The 18,131-nt window shown below is 37.3% G+C and overlaps 1 protein-coding gene across 10 annotated transcripts in view; it reads left to right on the plus strand.

The window, feature by feature from the left end:
- AOPEP (aminopeptidase O (putative)) overlaps positions 1–18,131 on the plus strand; it is a 230,758-nt gene that overhangs the window by 16,442 nt on the left and 196,185 nt on the right. For all 10 annotated transcript variants that reach the window (XR_012997438.1, XR_012997439.1, XM_076362845.1 and 7 more), the window contains exons 2-3: positions 2,414–3,377; positions 15,825–15,991. Coding sequence is in view for 8 of the 10 variants with exons in the window: in XM_076362845.1 (XP_076218960.1) it covers positions 2,572–3,377; positions 15,825–15,991 (973 nt within the window). In the remaining 2 variants the exon portion in view is untranslated. The remainder of the gene's footprint in view (positions 1–2,413; positions 3,378–15,824; positions 15,992–18,131) is intronic.

Genomic DNA, 18,131 nt, shown 5'->3' on the forward strand with positions numbered 1-18,131 from the left:
CACATTTTATAAAATGTATCAGTATTGTATTATACCTGGTTTTCAAATGAGAAAATCTAAGTATTTGTGCAAAACAGGGATTCTTGAATGCCAGTGTTGGGTTTTTCCCCACCAAATCACTTTATTTCTTTTCTCTACCACCAATACTTAGCTAACCTGTCAGAAGTCATAAGGTTTTGGTAGTCAGAAAAAAATCCAGAGAACATCAAGTTCAGTCCACAGCGTTACGTACAGACATCGTAGATGCATGGCTCATGTCGCAGCATTTAGAACCTTTGGTGGTTCTACTGCTATTCCCAGTTAGGTGTCAAGACAAGGACATGATTGTAATGGCCGTATGCTATCTATAGATATTGCTCATTCACCAAGCTGAGGTTTGCTGAATCTTTCCTCAGCCTTTCTTACAGGTCTTCCTAAATGCTGTAGTTCCACTTCTATACTACTTTCCAGACTTCCTTAAATTAAGTAGAAAGCAGTCACTATGATGATATTAGGGCCCAGTATGCACTTCAGGGTACTTAATTCTTCACCTTCCTCTGTTGTTTTTTTTTAAAGTCAAACTGGCAAAACACAGATCAACATTGCACATTTACCTGCAAAGATAAGTAATCTTTGGAAAGCCACACTGAAATCACTCGGACTCTGCAGGACCTCATTAATCTGTTTTTGGATCCTGTTACAAGGTTGAACTCTGAAAGTACACAGATATATATATATCTGTATATATCAGTTAAGGCAGTGCAAGAGGCAAAGTGTTTTCTTGCAAATACGTGAAGTTTGAAAGCACTTGAAATAGTAAGCTGTTATGATGAACAAGAAGATGATTAAATTTGGAGAAAAAGTTTGGGAAAACTCTCAAACAGAGAATAGAGAAGTATCTGCTAGAAGCAGTTCAAAAGATGCAATGAGTGTCTCTTGCAGACAGTCTTCAAATTATTCTGAATTTACTGGGCTATTTCAGTGAAAGAAGGCCTTCTGAAGTGAGCTTGGTGCTCTGGTATGTTTGCAGAAGTGCAGGAGGATTGATACAAAAATGAAAGAAAGATTTTTCTCAGCTTGTCTTCAAAGACATCCCTGTAAGAGCTGTTTCTGACTGGTAGAAAGCCATCAAAGAAGGGAGATATTTGCTACGGTTTGTGTGCTTTGTGTGAAGCTAGTTCAGGGAACAGTATAGATAATTTCTTGGCCTGAGTCTTTCACTTACTGATGCTAGCTTAATAGCATGCCCTGGCTTCCTACAAAAGAAATAGCAAGTCTTGGGGGAGTCTGGGTTCTCCTCTGTGCTGACTTCGAGAACTCCACAAAAACTGACTTTGGCTGCTGAAGTCTATGACGAGGCTGTAAAACTGTGAAACAATGTCACAAGGCAGTATCTGTTCACTTAAGGCACTTAAAAGCAGACTTGGCTGTCTATCACGGAAGTGTCACTGAACTGGCAGGGAGAGAACTGCACGTCTTAGCAGTTGTTTCTTCCTCTGATTTCTATTGCTAGTCTAGAAAGTAGACAAAAAGGACTTAGGTGAACTAAAAGTCCATAACTTTAGCTCAATGGTCATAGCAAAACAGAGAATATATGACAGTTAAACTTCTGTGATGAACTTCTGCCTGTTGTTGCAACAAACGTTGATGCATTTTACTATTTTCTTGCTTTTATAGGTATTTGCATATTTTCCAGTGAGAAGACCTTTTGTTTTCTGTAAGATGCTATTATCCTGAGTGTTAATGGGTTTCCAGCTATTAAGATGTAATCATATGCCTTAAGTATTTAATCATAAATTTGAAAAATCTTCATGAGCAATCTCAAAGGAATACTTGGAATGCACTCATAGTACATTGGCTCATTTTCTTGTAATTTACTAGAAGTGCTGATATGAGAGCAGTTGTAATGTGGAAGTTATATTAATCTGTGGAGATGCATTGTATATATGAAATTATTACTTTAGAACTTTAAGACATACGAGGTGATTTAGGCTTACTCTTGTTACTTAGAATCACAGTAGAAAAATGATCACTATCTTTTGAGGTAATGCATTTGAAATAAATACAGCAACCTTAAAAACAAACACTGCAGTAATAAATTATTAGATGTTGCATAACCATTTATCTTTTCTAAAGGATCATTGTGGGTGAAGAAATTCAACAGGAGGCCTATAGTAAAGTTTGTTTCTTTCAGTTTATAAAAGCTGTCTAGAAATATTTTCACTTGAGATCTTCTCTGAAAAATAAAGCCAGTGTTTCTTGACAGCAAATCCTGAAGCAGCTAGCTTGATGCCATTCTGTGGAGACACGATCCCCCTTTGGCTGTACTATTTTTGATAAAGGCAACTGGACTTTAAATAACTTTTAGATTTAGTACATTTTAGAAACAGTTGTGAAACGATTATCTGATTTATTTTTCTTTTTTTTTTAATAGAATGTGAGAAGTGGAGTAACTGCAATTAATTTCAATACTGTAATATTAATCAAAATTATATTTGGCACTGGGAGGCTGAATATCCTTGTTCTTTATGGAGACATCATATGTAAGAAGTGTCTAAGGCTTTGTAAAACTGTTCCCCAATAGACTGGAACATGGAGACACAGCTAGACCCCATGAAGGATGACTTGCCCTTAATGGCCAACACTAGCTACATGCTTGTAAAGCACTATGTATTGGACTTGGATGTGGATTTTAAAAGTAAAGTTATTGAAGGCGTCATCGTTTTATTCTTTGAGACTGGGAGCCTGTACAGGAAAACCAGCAGTACTGGTAAAGGCAGCTGCCAGTCACAGTTTGGTGAAACCTGTAAAATGAGGGCATCTGAACTCTGCCACACTCCTGTGACAAATGTGAGTGCCTGTTCATCTAAAACAGAATATAATGACTTTGCTGTCTGTGGTAAAGGTGAAGAAGATACTTCTGATAAAAATGGTAACCATAGCAACGAGGAACAGGCTTCTGGGATTTCTAGTTCAAAGGACTGCTGTGACATAGAGAATCATGGGAACAAGGATTTTCTGCTGGTATTGGACTGCTGTGATTTATCTGTGCTAAAGGTTGAGGAGGTGGATGTTGCTGCTGTGTCAGGCATTGAAAAATTCACAAGGTCTGCTGAGCTAACTGATGTTTCAAAGGAACTGGAAAATCTCAGGAATCAGATTGTACATGAACTTGTGACTTTACCGGCAGATCGCTGGAAGGAACAGCTATACTATTTTACTCGCTGCAGCCAGGCGCCTGGCTGTGGAGAGCTTCTATTTACTACTGGCACTTGGAGCTTGGAGATAAGGAAATCAGGAATTCAGACTCCAACAGACTTTCCTCATGCAATAAGAATATGGTACAAAACCAAACCAGAGGGAAGATCTGTTACATGGACTACAGACCAGAGTGGGAGGTACGTAACTATTAGCTGAAACCTTTGTACGCATTAATTTTAAACATAGGTGCAAGAATGTAGAATTGTGTAATGCTGAGCAACTGTGAAGATGATGAGCATTCTCTTCCATTGTTTTCATTTCATCCTTGGTTTGAATCCTGTTGCTGTCCTGTAGGAGAACAGACAAACTCTCTGCTTAAGAAACCCCAAAGGACTTGCAGACCTCAGGCCTGTCTAAGTGATTGCATTTGCTCATTCTGAGTGGGAGTAAGTAATTGTTGTGTATTGGAATAGGTGTGTGTGGGGAACAGGGAATTATCACTTAGGGGAAGAGAAGGTACGCATGACAGGTTATTTTCACTCTAATACTTTGTGTTCTTTTTCCTTCCTGGCTTAAACAACTGATCATACAGCATAAAGATCAGTATACATAATATTTAATAGAATTGCTTCACAACTAGTCCTTTATCAATATTGTAATAAGTTTAGAGATGCAGTCTTTTCCTGTTTAGTCTCTCATAATCAACTTTTAAAATCTCCTTCATCTATTATGTAAGGTGCATTGATGATACCAAATGAACTGCAAACTGAAACTGCAAGAAGAATTGGCATTTTATCTAGTGTTTGTGAAAGTACACAGTGCTGTACAGAAATCTTCAAGATAAGCTTTTTATAGGAGGGAAACTACAATCCACTCTTGACTTCTACAACTGTAGTTTTTTTACTGTAATGTTCAAAGCTGGATTTTAATGGCTGTTAGTTCTTTATGATACCCAAAAAACAGGAACAAAGTTGGAAGTTGAGGAAGAAATTTGATCTAATTGAATACTTGCTTTTCATTCCCAAACTAGAGATATATGGTTACATTTCATTTCAGTTATGCTAATAGAAATTAAGAGTCTTCTCACTGGCATCCATGTTAGGGAGGAAAATGAGGCCTTTTAATTGTACTTCTGGTAGTTAGGTAATTCTACTGCTAAACCATGAGCAGCATGAAGTCCAGGAATGTCTCAGTCCATTACCTCTTTCCCTTCCCCCTCCCTTCCTCACTCCCCAAGGAGTTATTTTTGGTATGAGTTTAGGAAATTTAACTCAATATAGTATCTTTAGTGATGAAAATTCTGAATTTTGACTGCATGCAAAAGTAGGGCAATTCCTGTGATCACACAACGTGTCCGTGTTTACCTGCCCGTTACTAAAGTTTTTGAGACTAATGTTGGCAACACTCAGCTGGTATAGGATTCCTCCTGTGTGTTGTCTGTGTGTTTTGAGCATTTGAAGGTTTCTTTTAAGCATCTACATCACTAACATCTCTTAGTTTTGATTCTTTTTCCCTTTCACTGCAAAGCATTATTCTTACTTTAGAGACATTTCATGGCAGTTGTACACAAACACATGGAATTTTACGAATCAATAATGAAGCAGGAAAAGATGGCTTGACCTGGGTCAGGCAGTCTGATGGTAGCAAATAGTCTCAAGCTGGTTTATTGTCAGTCTTTTGTAGGGTATTCCAGAAACTAATTCCTGTCAGAAAATAAATTTTCATATCACAGTCATTAGAATCTTTCTTGCTACATTTTTTAAATAAAATCCTGTATGTGATGAACCCATAAATATAGTGGTAAAGCTCATTGTACAAAATGCTGTCATATTTTTCCTTCCCTTTCTAAAAATAAAGCCCATTTATAATGTATGGGGGAAGTACTATTACATTATATTCTTATAGGGGAATTCTTTAAATTGTTCCAAATTATGCGTATGGTACTTTTTAGGCAGATCTCAAATCCTTTCCCAGAAGAGTCTATAATCCATGGTTCTAGCCCTGAAGAAAAGTGAAGCGAATAACGAAGTACAAGCATTGTGTGGCCACTTCCAATATGTTTCCTCTAATTTAACACTAGTACAATGTTTTGAAATTTAACCTATACACTATTTTATAAAGACTTGCATTTTATGTGTTTTAAATAATGGTGTATTATAATACACACAAAAAACGGTTACAAGAAAGCTTTGTGGGATGAGTTTAGGCAAGTTAAGGTATGTGTATGCAAACCTGATGTTAGTACAGTAGGGCACATTTCTGTTTTCAGTAGAGGAACTGAACACATGGAATTTCAGCATTTCCCTGTTTGGGCTTTTGATACTAGAAAATACATTAATGATCAAGAAGGAGGGTTTTCTTTAGCCTTTGAACATGTTTTTTGTAATAACATGCTTTTTGGGGCCTTTATGCGGAAATACTAAAAAGGGGGCAAAATAGAGGAAGAGAGTATGTGTGTGTATGCACATATATATGTATACACACTTTTTTGTGTCTTCAAAAGTTATACTTGCAAGGACTATATCAGTTCTTAAAACTGGCAGGTAATTTTTAACAGCGATCAATAACATAATTATTAAAATAGAAAAAAAAGTGTTGATTATAATGTTTGTAATATATTTATCATGAACAAAGAACAGTTCTTTTTCAAAGTTTTTCAATTGTTTACTAGCACAATACAGCACTGGGGTTTCAAACTAAGAAGGTAATGTTGCAATTTGAACAAAATTATACTTTTGTTTGAAGTATTCTTACTAGTATTAAGTATTATAAAATGATTTAAAATAAAAACTTATTTTAGACACTATAATAACCACTTTGCAGAGGGAATAATGTGTATAAAACATCTTTCATTACTGGGAAGGAGAAACTTTTTTGCCAGCCCATCAAGCAGTTTTGCCTAACTCTTAGGAGTATGTAGCAGTGTTGAGTCAGCATAGCTACCAGCGTATTTTGAATTAAATGCTTTCTCATGATCATTGTTAAGAATCCTTATTTGTTAAAATATCCTGGGATCCCATCTCTTTATTGTTTAAGAAAAGGATTAAACACATTTGCATTAAAATTAAAAAGGTAATTTTCCTAGCAGACAGCCTTGCAAATTCACCTCTAATGGGAGATTCCTCCTGCCTTTTTTCTGGCCTACTTATTGCCACTTCTAGTGCTGTTATAAATTAGTTAATGGTTTTGTTGATATTAATGAGCGACTGGAATGGAACTCACTTCCTCATAGTGGGATTAGGAATGAAAGAGTATCTTTGATATGAACGACATCAATGAAAGACATTCCATGACACTGAAACCCTTCAGTACTGGATCCTAATGCTGTAAGCTACCTGTGCATTATTTACCTTGGCATACATGAATAGGTACATGAATCAGTCAGGCACATGCATTTATTTTTTCAGGTTGAGCCCTAGATATCAGATATACAGAAAAGGAGAAATTCTGGGAAGTAAAAGGGATGGGTTGAATTACTCCAAATGTATGATTTTCATGAGAATGCTATGGAAAACACATATTTTTAAAAGCTATTAAAGGATGATTGAGCAGTTTTGGGGACACGCTCTAGAAAGAGTTAACCTTGTGCTAATTTTCCTAAGTTGGAAATATTGGAAAATGTGAAATGATCTCCTTAAAAAAAAGATTATGATATCTTGATATTTATTTGACCAATTTAAATGTCTTACCTTTTAAAAATATTTTGTATCTGTCTAGTTGATTGCTATCTTATTATTAGATTAAAATATCAATGTATTTTTAAAGAATTCAGGAAATATTTTTGCCTTTATGAAAGCTATGAAGACTAACAAGCATAAATGTGCAATTTGGTAGAAGTACTAATGCTAGTATACATTCTGGAATTAAATGCTTCTTTTCAGATGTAGTGTTCAACTGTATCACAGACATCACTGAACTGCATGGCTCCTTATTTGTTATAAATAATCTTGCATTTCTGTAATGTGCAGCTGAAGCACCTGAGGTGGTGATTACAAGAATATCCAAAGAGGTGGTACCTAACATAGCAATAAAACAGACCTTGGTTTCCTGTTTAAATAATTTGATGTTACTGATTCTTCTGAAACAGCAAAGAACTAGTAGAAAAGTTCTGCCGAACCTATTGTGGTCTGTTTTGTGGACCTGTGTCAGGAGCCTGTGTAAGGCTGCATCTCACTGGCATGGAGACTGGCACAATTCCTCATTATTTTTTTGCCTGCAGATAAAAAAGAGAAATTTTACCTTTTTTGAAACTGATTGTTTCAAGCCTGCCTCTTCTTAAGACACATACGTTTTGAAATGCAAATCATGTTCAAAGAGAGTAGTTGCAATTGTTCAGATGCATTGGTGACAAGAGCTATTAATAAATTTGGGTATTTCTGAAGATAGGCTCTTAAAAGGTCATACTCTTCTTTGGTACTGTAGTCAGTCAGACCGTGTTATGTAGTATGTTGCATACAGTAAGGACTAAATAAAAACTGTAAAAGTCCGCATAACAACATTGAAATTTTTCATTTTTTACTACTTTAACATTTAGTTCGTAGTTGATATTCCCTTTTGAAAGAGACCGAAATTTTCATAGATGTTCTAAACTTGAGATTTTTTATAAATATTCACAGTAGTGGAAACATGCTAAACATGTTTCTTGAATATTTAGCTGAAGCTTGAAGTTGGAAGTGAATTCTTGAGCAGTGATCTCTAATTTCCAGGAGGCTACACATAGAAGTCCATGTTTATGAACTTTCTGTATATGGAAATATAACCTAGAAAAAACGTTTTGTGTAGTTGTAAACACGGTGTTTCTAGTGTCAGTCACAACAGTGATATTTATTAAAAATCAAGAAGTGGCGTTTAATACATTTTAGTATATGTAATTCCCTTAAGTTTCAGAACAGTTAACAAGAATTATGAAATTGTTTTGTTTTACCTAGAGACTGTTGGGGAGGCAAAATGTCACCATTTTGCATGTGGAAGGATTGCTCTCCAAACATAAGTCTTCAAAGTTTTGATTTAGAATTGTTTAAGTCTATCATCTTTTATGTCCTACAGAGGTCAAATGACCATCTAAAGGTTGCAGAATTGTTCTTTGTGTCCTTAGTGATTGGTGCTTAAGAGTGAAGAATTGCATTTGGCTACAGTGAGCTAGCAATTTGCAGTGGATATTGTCTAGGTATTGGCTACAAGTCATTCCCTAATCACACTTACATACCTGGGCATTTTAGGCCGTATGTAGAACATGTTTGCAGTAGGCCTGCAAAAAAAGGGTAGTCGTACTGATTCCCAGGCTGGATCACACAGTTTCTCCCTGCTTAGTCTGAAGTCTTTCTGATTACCCTTGAAGTTCAGCATAATGCTTTCTGTTTGTATTTTTTGTCTCCAAAGTATATTAACAATATAGAGTCAACCACAGAGCTATTTTGTACTAATGAAAAGATGGAAGGAGGGAGAGCTAAAAAGGAATGAGGAAGAAGCCTACCAAAACACACTTGCTGAAAGAGACACTCTTGACCTCTCTAAACCTGGGTGCTGGTTCCCTCCACCACTGGTATGATGACATAGGTGTGTGTACAGCGGGGTGATAAGGCGTCTTAGGGAGCTAATCAAACTGAAAATAAGCGGGGGCGGCAGGGGGAAGGGAGTGCCTTGTAGGAGTTGTTTGGAATAGGTTACTGAGGTTAGTTTGGAAGGTAGAGTTATCTGTTTCACTGGTAATACAAGTTTGTGCCAATGTAACCCTGTATCTATAGTCTTTAGGGAGCCTGAGGCATCCATTGAATTTTCATAATATATTTGATATTTTCAAAGCAAATTTTTTCCAGGGTAGAAATCGGAAAAATGAATCAGATTTTCACAGTTTCAAGCTGCAAATTAGAAAATGTGCCATGAAAATAGATGTTTATTTTTCAGTGGCATGAGTTAGCATCATTCTGTACTCTTGGAGGCTGGAAATGCAGGAAGGGAATACAGAGCTTGTTTTTCTTCATGGGCAAGGCTTGGGAGAATAAGATGCTCCAGAATCCAGGCAAGTCACAGACTAAATTCTAAGTGGCTACCATCAGCTGTGGGGAATTCTCTCCTGTTATTTTGTGTAATTTTGTTCCCAGTGATGAATATTTATAATTGAGTAATTAATGAAGCAGTCTGAAGTTTGTTGATTACTCATGTCTGACACAGTGATTTCTAAGGAAGAACAAATGGTATCAGGAATAGAATGGAGAAGTAAAATAAAAATAAACAAAAAGTAGGCAGACCTTGAGTAGAAAATGAACTGATTTGCTATTTCTGGAAATGTGGATGGCAACGAACAAATATTTCTAAAAAATTTAAAATAGCTCTTCTGAATTAGTTGTCCTAACTAAAAAGGGAAGACCATGAGAAACGAGGTTTTTTTACTGAACTTAATACTTTTTCAGAGTTATAGCAAGTTTCATGGCCTGGCAGGACAAATGATACTCAGGTGTAGGTGGAGTAAGTGGATGCATACGGCACAGGACAGAGGAAGTAAGTGCTGGGCACTCACAGAGGCACTGCATACCGGAGTACAAGGGGCAAGGCTGATGATACTCCATCAGGAAGAAGGAATACAAAAGGCAAGTTGCTTCACTAAAATGTGCCAGTGAGAGGACCATACGAGATCAGAGGAGACTGAAAATGAAATAGTATTATGAAAATACCATTATCCATATAAACAACAAAAGTCTAAGTGTTTTAATTTTCAAATCTAAAAGGGAGGTGAAAACATGGAAGATTAAAGAGCCAGCGATGTGGGGATTGAAGAGTCAAACCAGCACTTGTGTGTTTGTGAATTGGCTGGCAACCAAAAGCAACCTTTGATTTCAAAACAGAGCTGAGAAAGTCCAGCTGTATCACAGTTCATATCCATAAGAAAACTGTCTTCTGTTTTTAAAGGCAGAGGCTTACAAGGGGTTGGATTTTTTTGTTCACTGCTGTGGGAATAGAGCAATTAAGAAATCTGTTTTCTCTGCCAATACTCAGTTATTTCCAATCTACTACCATTTAAACAGGAGCTATAGCTGTGAAATTAAATTTTATTTACACACAGTCAGGTGGTACTTCCTGAGGTGTTACAGAAGTAGTATTAAAAGATGTACAGAGAGTGGAATACCTAAGGGATTGGTCAGATGTGTGACTTCAAACGTAGGAATCTTTCTCATAACAACATTGAAGAAGCTGTTAAGTGTACTGCATTTGCCAAAAATACAGGTGAAAGCAAGTGAAAAAATCCTTATTGTTAGAGGCAAAGTGGGAGCACAGTAAGTATTAAATTGATTTACTTTTGATGAAAAAGGTATGCCCTGTCTTAACTTTATTATCCTTGCTTCCCAGTAACAGCTATACCAAAAGATAAAACTTTTGAACAGGAGGTTGTGCTTGTACTATGTCTAGAAGAAGCAGGATTGATATACTTGATGTGGACCACATATTAGTGGGCAAAAATCCAAAAAATTTACAGTGAAGTATCAGTTTAGAAATGTAGCTATCCAGCTGTTGGAAAACAGCATCAGAATAACAGATTACTGAAAAAGTCGGTGGAATCACTCATCTCATAATCATATTTAGTGCTTTTAAATTGGAGAATGGTTTGAAAAAGGCATGGGTAGTTATTGACTGGTGTTTTATTCAACAGAAAAATGGAAACAAGAATACCTGCTCTATTGGAATCTGATGACAGTCACTGGCATCTTGCAGATACATAAATTGATAAGGCAAATCAGAAAAGTTGGTGTGATTTAGATGCCAGGAAATTCTGCTGCTTCATGGAAGTGGTACTGTAATTTAGAGTAAGAAACAGCTGCAAACAACAGTGGTTTTACAAGGAGAGGCCTTGTAGTTGCAGGAGGTTGCCACCTTACATCCTTACATGTAGACAACCTTTGAAGAAATCGGGAATGTATTTTTTCAAATACAGGAAGGGGATAGAGTTGCTGCGATGGGCATTTTCCTTGAGAGAGCTTCAAACAGGTGCTAACCAAAGCATGTTGACATGGCTGATCCTTAGGACGTGATTCAGGTGTTTGATGGCAGGTATCTCAAAGAAGACCTGCAGATTCCTGTTTGGAGAACAGAGTATCAACTGAACATTTATTATGAGCTTTAAGGTGGTAGCCTAATTTGTTATTATAATTGATATGCTTACATGGGAGAGGGAGATCTGGCAAAAGCTGGTTTGAACTGTTATGTTATGAAAATATATGGAATACTGGTGAGTTAGGATTGCATGAATCAAATTTTCCTCAGAATCCTTGGCTCTGGGAGATTACTGAACAACAGACAACCCCGAGTGTCCTCTTGGAGCAAAACCAAACAATACCAGAACTAGTGCTTGATTTGTCCAGTAGCCTGGATTGTTGCTCACTGGGAATTACTAGTCATAAAGTTGGCCAGATGAGTGACCAGAGATGTATTTTGTTTTGTGGGTGCTTGTTTTTCCAATGTAACAAATAATTAGACAAATAGTCTGAGTTCTCTGCTTATCTTACTGTTGCTGTATTCAATTTCCTTATCTCTTCCAACCTATGGTGGTGGTGTAGTTTAACCCCAGCCAGCAGCTAAGCACCACACAGCTGCTCGCTTACTCTCCCCGGTGGGGTGGGGGAGAGAATTGCAAAAGTAAAAGTGAGAAAACTCATGGGTTGAGATAAAGACAGTTTAATAGGGAAAGCAAAAGCCGTGCACGCAGCAAAGCAAAACAGGGAATTCATTTACTGCTTCCCATCGCAGGCAGGTGTTCAGCCATCTCCAGCAAAGCAGGGCTCCATCACGCGTTAACAGTTACTTGGGGAAACAAATGCCATCATTCTGAACATCCTCCCTTCCTCCTTATTCCCCCCAGCTTTATGTGCTGAGTATGACGTCATATGGTATGGAATATCCCTGTGGTCAGTTGGGGTCAGCTGTCCCGGCTGTGCCCCCTCCCAGCTTCTTGTGCACCCCCAGCCTACTCGCTGGTGGGGTGGTGTGAGAGGCAGAAAAGGCCTTGACTCTGTGTCAGCACTGCTCAGCAGTAACGAAAACATCCCTGTGTTATCAACACTGTTTCCAGCACAAATCCAAAACACAGCCCCATACTAGCTACTATGAAGAAAATTAACTCTATCCCAGCCAAAACCAGCACAGGTGGCAAAGATTATGGCTGACATAAACAACATATTACATAAGTAGATGAACGTTACAAGACCATTAAATGTGAAAGGAGATGGAGAGGATAGCTAGTAGAAAAAAGGAACTGTGAAGTTTCTTGCTAGCAGTAGTAGTGATAAACCAGAAAAAAAGCAAATTTTGTATCAATTGACAAAAGCGGTTTAAAACTAATTATTTGTCATTGCTATTCTTTGATGTACCTTGGTTAGCTAGTAATTTTTCTTTTTCTGGATCAGGTGAAAAATCTCATCCATACCAGGGTAAGAATTGTATTTCTGGTCCTCTTAAGTGCTGGAATTGTGCTGCCTGACCCAGAACAAAGAAAACTGTCAGCTGCAGTGGGTGTCCTAAAGTAACACTGCATTATTACCAATGTTGTAAAAAGAAATTACTACTGTAAATGAGGTACAAAAAATTAGCAAAGTGAAACATGATTTGTCATGGGAAGCAAAAAAACCTGTGGAGGTATATTTTAGGGTGAGAAGAAAATAGATTAAAAATTCCAGCGAAAGAAGAAAAAATAAAGAAAAAATCGTGAGTTCACCTTATAAACGCTCCTCTTTAAAGCAAAACAGGAGACTGTTCAATGTTAGCTGACTTCTCAGTTGATGGCATGCTGTCAGTCAAGCCTCCAGGTGATCTTGCTATGAATGTATGAATATCTAATTAAAAGCTGATGTAATTGTTGTTTTGATAGTTTGCTCTCGAAATTTAGAACTTGTATGTTTCATTACTATTTTCTTAGCAGACTTTGACATATTTGAATACATTTTCATTTGAAATAATGAAGTTTAAAAGTATACTTGGACAAAAATGGTATTAAAAAGGGTGAGGAGTGGAAAGGAGGCTTAGTTTTGAAGAAAAGATTATGTACTTGACCAGACTTTCTCCACTTTTCTAACTCCCTTTCTACTTGGGTCTTACTTGTAGAGACTTGTGACCTGCCTGTATATGTATTTTAGCATTAAAATGTTTTAGGGAAAAAAGTTAGTTATGTAATCTGTATTATTTCTCATGATGAGAGGCTTCCTAGTCCAACGTGAAAGCTATTGGACTGGGAGGCTTGAAACTAAGCCTGTAGGCACAGCTTGAATACTAGCACTAGCAAATCTCTTCACTGTGTTTCGTTTTCCCCATCTGCAAAATGGTATTGACATTATTTGTAAAACACTGTATGGTCTGCAGGTAAAAAGTGCTCTCTGAGAGCAAGATAACATTAATGGTCTCAGTAATGTCTGTTCTGTGTTATGTTTGTATTGTATTTGACACAGCGTTGCAACATTCTGCTTAGCGCTGTTCTGCCAGCCCATTTTCTCAGTCATTGTGGCATCTTCCTCTAAAATTTCTTCAGGATATGAAAATCCCCTATATTGCTCTTAAGACTGGGTTGTACCAATGGCACCCAGCAAAACAGCCTTCACAAATGCATGGTAAATCATTGGTAAAATACGTATGTCAGCAGTCATTAACCCCATGTTTCCTCTCATTCCTATAAACTCTACTAGGATCTCTTTTTATAATCCTGTGTATTTTGATAAAGTTTTCATAATGAGGAACCAAACTTTCCTCCCCATCCTCTCCCAGCACACAAATGTTTTAGGGTAAATGATATGTCCAGTATCTCTTGCCTAGCATTATAAGGAGGAAGCAGAACCTCATAGGAGGTGAAAAAGCAAGCTCTTCCTTTTGCTTGTGAACTCACTGCCATGCACTGTTTCTTTTTCTGGGAGAAAACCCAATTATTTTATGTATATCAGAGTTGGTAACAGATTCAGTTTTAGGAGATTAATTCAAAAGAAATTAAAGCTAATTAAAGATTTATACAGATTAGTAGTCTTTTACACTTAGCTGTCCTTTGTGTTTTATTGGGTAAAAGATAACTAGTTTACTTTCTTGCCACTGTAGTTATGTATTGAGCTTCACTGGATATCTACGCCCTACTCTATTCACTCTGATACATGGCAGAGGGAGCCAGATTATTTTCTTTTTGTTTGTCTGCATTAACAATAGGCCTACTTAAACTGCAGTTTCCCTCCCTGTTTTACTGACAGATCAGCTGGCCTGCATTAGTTAAGCCACAGTAATTTGATTGTGCCATGGACAGCTCTGAATCCAGTAGCACAGATAACACTTTTTACAAGAGGGCAAAAATAGCTTCAGAATATTTCTCATCTCTGGTCATCAGTATCTCCAAGTTCTTTCCCTCTGTGTAGTTTAGAGTTGGCTTTAGGGAAGGAATAATTTGAATGGAGGAACTTTTTGGAGCGAAGTAAACAAGATGCTCAGATCTTAACCATTGCAAAATAGATTTTGCCCTAACAACTTGTCTCCTATTTTCCAAAGTGTTTTGATGATTTTTAAACTCAAGTGGTGAAAGATACTGATCAGAGTATTTTTAGCCTCAAGCATTCACAAAATAATGTGTTGTGCTCCCAGAATATTGGCTTTAAATATCACAGGTTTTTAAAACCTCAGTGCAGTGAAGTGATGCTTTCAAAATTTTCTTTCTTTAGCTGGAGAAACCTACTGACTGTGTTTGTTTTATATAATTTATATTTGAAAACTTAGCTTTTTTAAGCTAAGGGGTGGTGTTATGCAAGTATTGGGAATTAAGATAAAACTGCAAACTGCAACAAAAGAAATAAACTAAGAATTATTACATCTGTGCACCAGGAATAGCAAGCTAGAAGGAGTTAATGAAAGGCCTTGTTACCTTCCCAGCTGTGGCTGAGCTGCTAATAAGAAATCGGCTGGCATGAAATATTGCAGCTGAAATTGGAAAGGGGCAGAAGAGGCTGCCTAGGAGAGGGTTAGAGAAACTGCAAAGAGAGCAATACTACAAGGAAGATTGCTATGTGAAAAGCAAGGAGGCTGGGGCTGATAGGGAAGAAATGTTTTCTTCTCATTATATGCCCTGTGGTTGAAATTCTGAAAGGCAGGTGAGCTAGCATGCATTACCTTACTGCAAGAAGAAATGTAAAAATGTCAAGATTTATTGAGGCTTGGACTAAGGAAGGCTCAAGGCTAGATCTACTGCTCTGACTTTGGATGAGCCTCCAGGTTGTACGGAGAGATGGGATTAATGATAACGAAAGCACTACTGTGATGACAACAGGGAGGTGTTGCAGGTGTTAGTGAAGCCCTGGAATGGCATCTTCAGAAGATATTCAGAAGCCTTCTTTGCAATTATGGTTCAGCTGAGAGCTATTGTATGAGGCTGGAAGGCTCATGCAGAAGCAGGAGAGGGGAAAGACTGGAGTTACTCTTTCCTAGTTTATGTAAAAATTATTGTGGTAGTCTTGCTTTTCTTCATCCTGTCTCAAATACTTAGGTCATACTTTGGTTGGTTCATGTCATACAGGTTTGAAACCTACATAGCTGAGGTTAAAAAAAACCCACAGTACAACAGTAGGTTTGATTTTTGACAGAAAACTTCAGTCTTTCTTATTGTAACTCCAACTTCAATCTCCTTTCCTTCCGTCTAGGCCATGTGTTTATACGATGGGATCGCCAATAAACAACAGAGCCCTTTTCCCATGCCAAGAACCACCCATTGCATTGTCAACGTGGCAAGCCTCAGTCCGAACAGCTGCAGGCTTTGTTGTGTTAATGAGTGGTGAAAACTCAGCAGAACCAGTCCAGCTTCGAGAAGGTGAAATATATTTTCTATAGCAAATTACTTTCAATAATTTTATAATTAGAAATATAGCTTAGTAAATACATGATTTTTGAAAGAATGAAGTTCCTAACCTTAAAAGTAGTTACATGTCTATCAGTAATCTCCATGTCATTCTATGGAAGAGTTACCTGCTCAAGGCCTCAGGATAGCTTAGTAAGAATTCAAGGCATCTACGTTTCACTGTGTTACTTCTACTTAATTTTTCTGTGTTTTTATTCCTTTTACTTTTTGCAAACCTAGACTTCACTTGACATAAATTAGCTTTGTTTTAATCACTCTGCAGTTGAATGTTTCGTAGATGAAGTACCTTATCAGGCTCTTGACAACTTCAGGCCTTGGTAGATAATTAACTTTCAGTTTTAGTTCTCCAGTCCAAGTGTAGCTCAGCGTGCCAATGATTAGAAGCGGTCATTGTGTCATATCTGTTTCCTGAAATATATGGAATAGATGAAGAACATCAAGTCAGTGCCCTGAAAATCTGGTCTTTGGGGGTTTTTTTTGCATTGGTAGATCATCCCTTGTGCAACAGTAAGCAAGCAAGCATTTTTCTTCTGTGTTGGTTATACTTTATTCTCTAAACCTCTGTCTGCACAGAAAAGGAAGTTTTTAAGGCAGTTTTTAATTCTACACCTAATAATACAAAGTATGTCTTGCTCCCATTAGTTTTTAGATAATCTGTCAGACAGGGTGAGTATTTTCTAGTGTAAGTAGTTCTGATGAAAAGTAGCATATAGGAGAAGGTTAGAATTAGATGTTTCTGGAAAAAAAAAATCTTCTGTTCCCCTTTAAAGAGGCAAGTTTATTCTTGAGGGGAAAAAAAAAGAATGAAAGTCTCCTTGATTTGAGAACCATAAATTAATCCATTTGCATGGAATGGTTATTTTTGGCCATATGTGAAGCCTGTTTCAAGCCTTGTCTCTGCTGTTGAAATATGGAAAGCTGCCATGATGAGCTGCTCAGCTTACTTGGACAATAATACTTTCCTGTCTCGGCATTAAGAAAGCAAGAGTGTTCTTGGCTTCAGACTAGGAGAACAGCTCTGCCATCATTGTCTAATTAGTTTAATCCACACTTACACCTTGCTAATGAGTTGCTGCCTGTCTGTCCCTCAGTGGTGGCTCTGTGGTTTGTAATATTAAGGGGAAGAAGGATGCTTATGTGAATTTCTAGAAATAGAAACCTTGGAAAAAATTTCAGGCAGTATAAATTGGCATAGGTCAGTTAAAATTGATACTGTCTTAGACCAATTAGCTAGTTGAAAAGGCTGTATTATGAAAGAATTATTTCATCATTAACATTGTTTTGTCGTTACAGTTTAAAAAACCTATCAAAAATTTATACTTGAATAAAGAAAAAAACCTGGTTGTGGGGAAAACCACTTATAAAATGCTGTTGATGGAGTGTTGAGAATATCAGGGTACTATATTGTTATTGATAGCAGTAGGGCTTAGTCACCCAAAGTCAGCCTTGTCACCCCGTGGAGAACAGAAGGGGCTTTTGTTTCAATCCTTGTAGTTGTTCAGTGGGTCAGTTTATGTTGGTAATTCCATGTGTCAACTTAAAGCTTTGTTTGTTTTGTTGTTTTGGTTTTTTTTTAATTTTCCAAAGGCTAACCCAGTATACTTCCTTTCCTAAGAACTCCGTGAAAGCAAGAAATACTGTAAGAAGTCTTTAATGAAAAGGCCAGTAGGGAGGAAATGACTCATTTTAGCTTTGCTGTGCTAATGAAGTGCTGAGTGAAAAGTGTGATGTGAACTGGGAAGAACCAAATGTAGCATTAAAGCTGGCTCCTTTAGGAGCCATGTGACAATGGCAAAGTTTTGTGCTGAACTTTTCTGAACTGAAGAGAAGCAGCAGGAGCACCTAGTGCACTTCTGTCTTTACAGTTTTCCTTCCACCTCTCCTCAAGATGGAATTCCCAAGAGCATGGAAGGTTCTGCTTACAGATCTATGCGGCACACACAATTATTTATGCTAATTTTGATGTCATGATGCAAGGGTTGCTGGGTTTCTTTAAAGATAATAGACATTGTGCTCCAGTAGCTCTCAAAGTCTCAATCATGGATGAGACCCTCATTATCTTGGTGCTTATATACAGCTGGAAATGACAAAT

The sequence above is a fragment of the Aptenodytes patagonicus genome, chromosome Z (genome assembly GCF_965638725.1).
Source record: "Aptenodytes patagonicus chromosome Z, bAptPat1.pri.cur, whole genome shotgun sequence".
Classification (NCBI taxonomy): domain Eukaryota; kingdom Metazoa; phylum Chordata; class Aves; order Sphenisciformes; family Spheniscidae; genus Aptenodytes; species Aptenodytes patagonicus.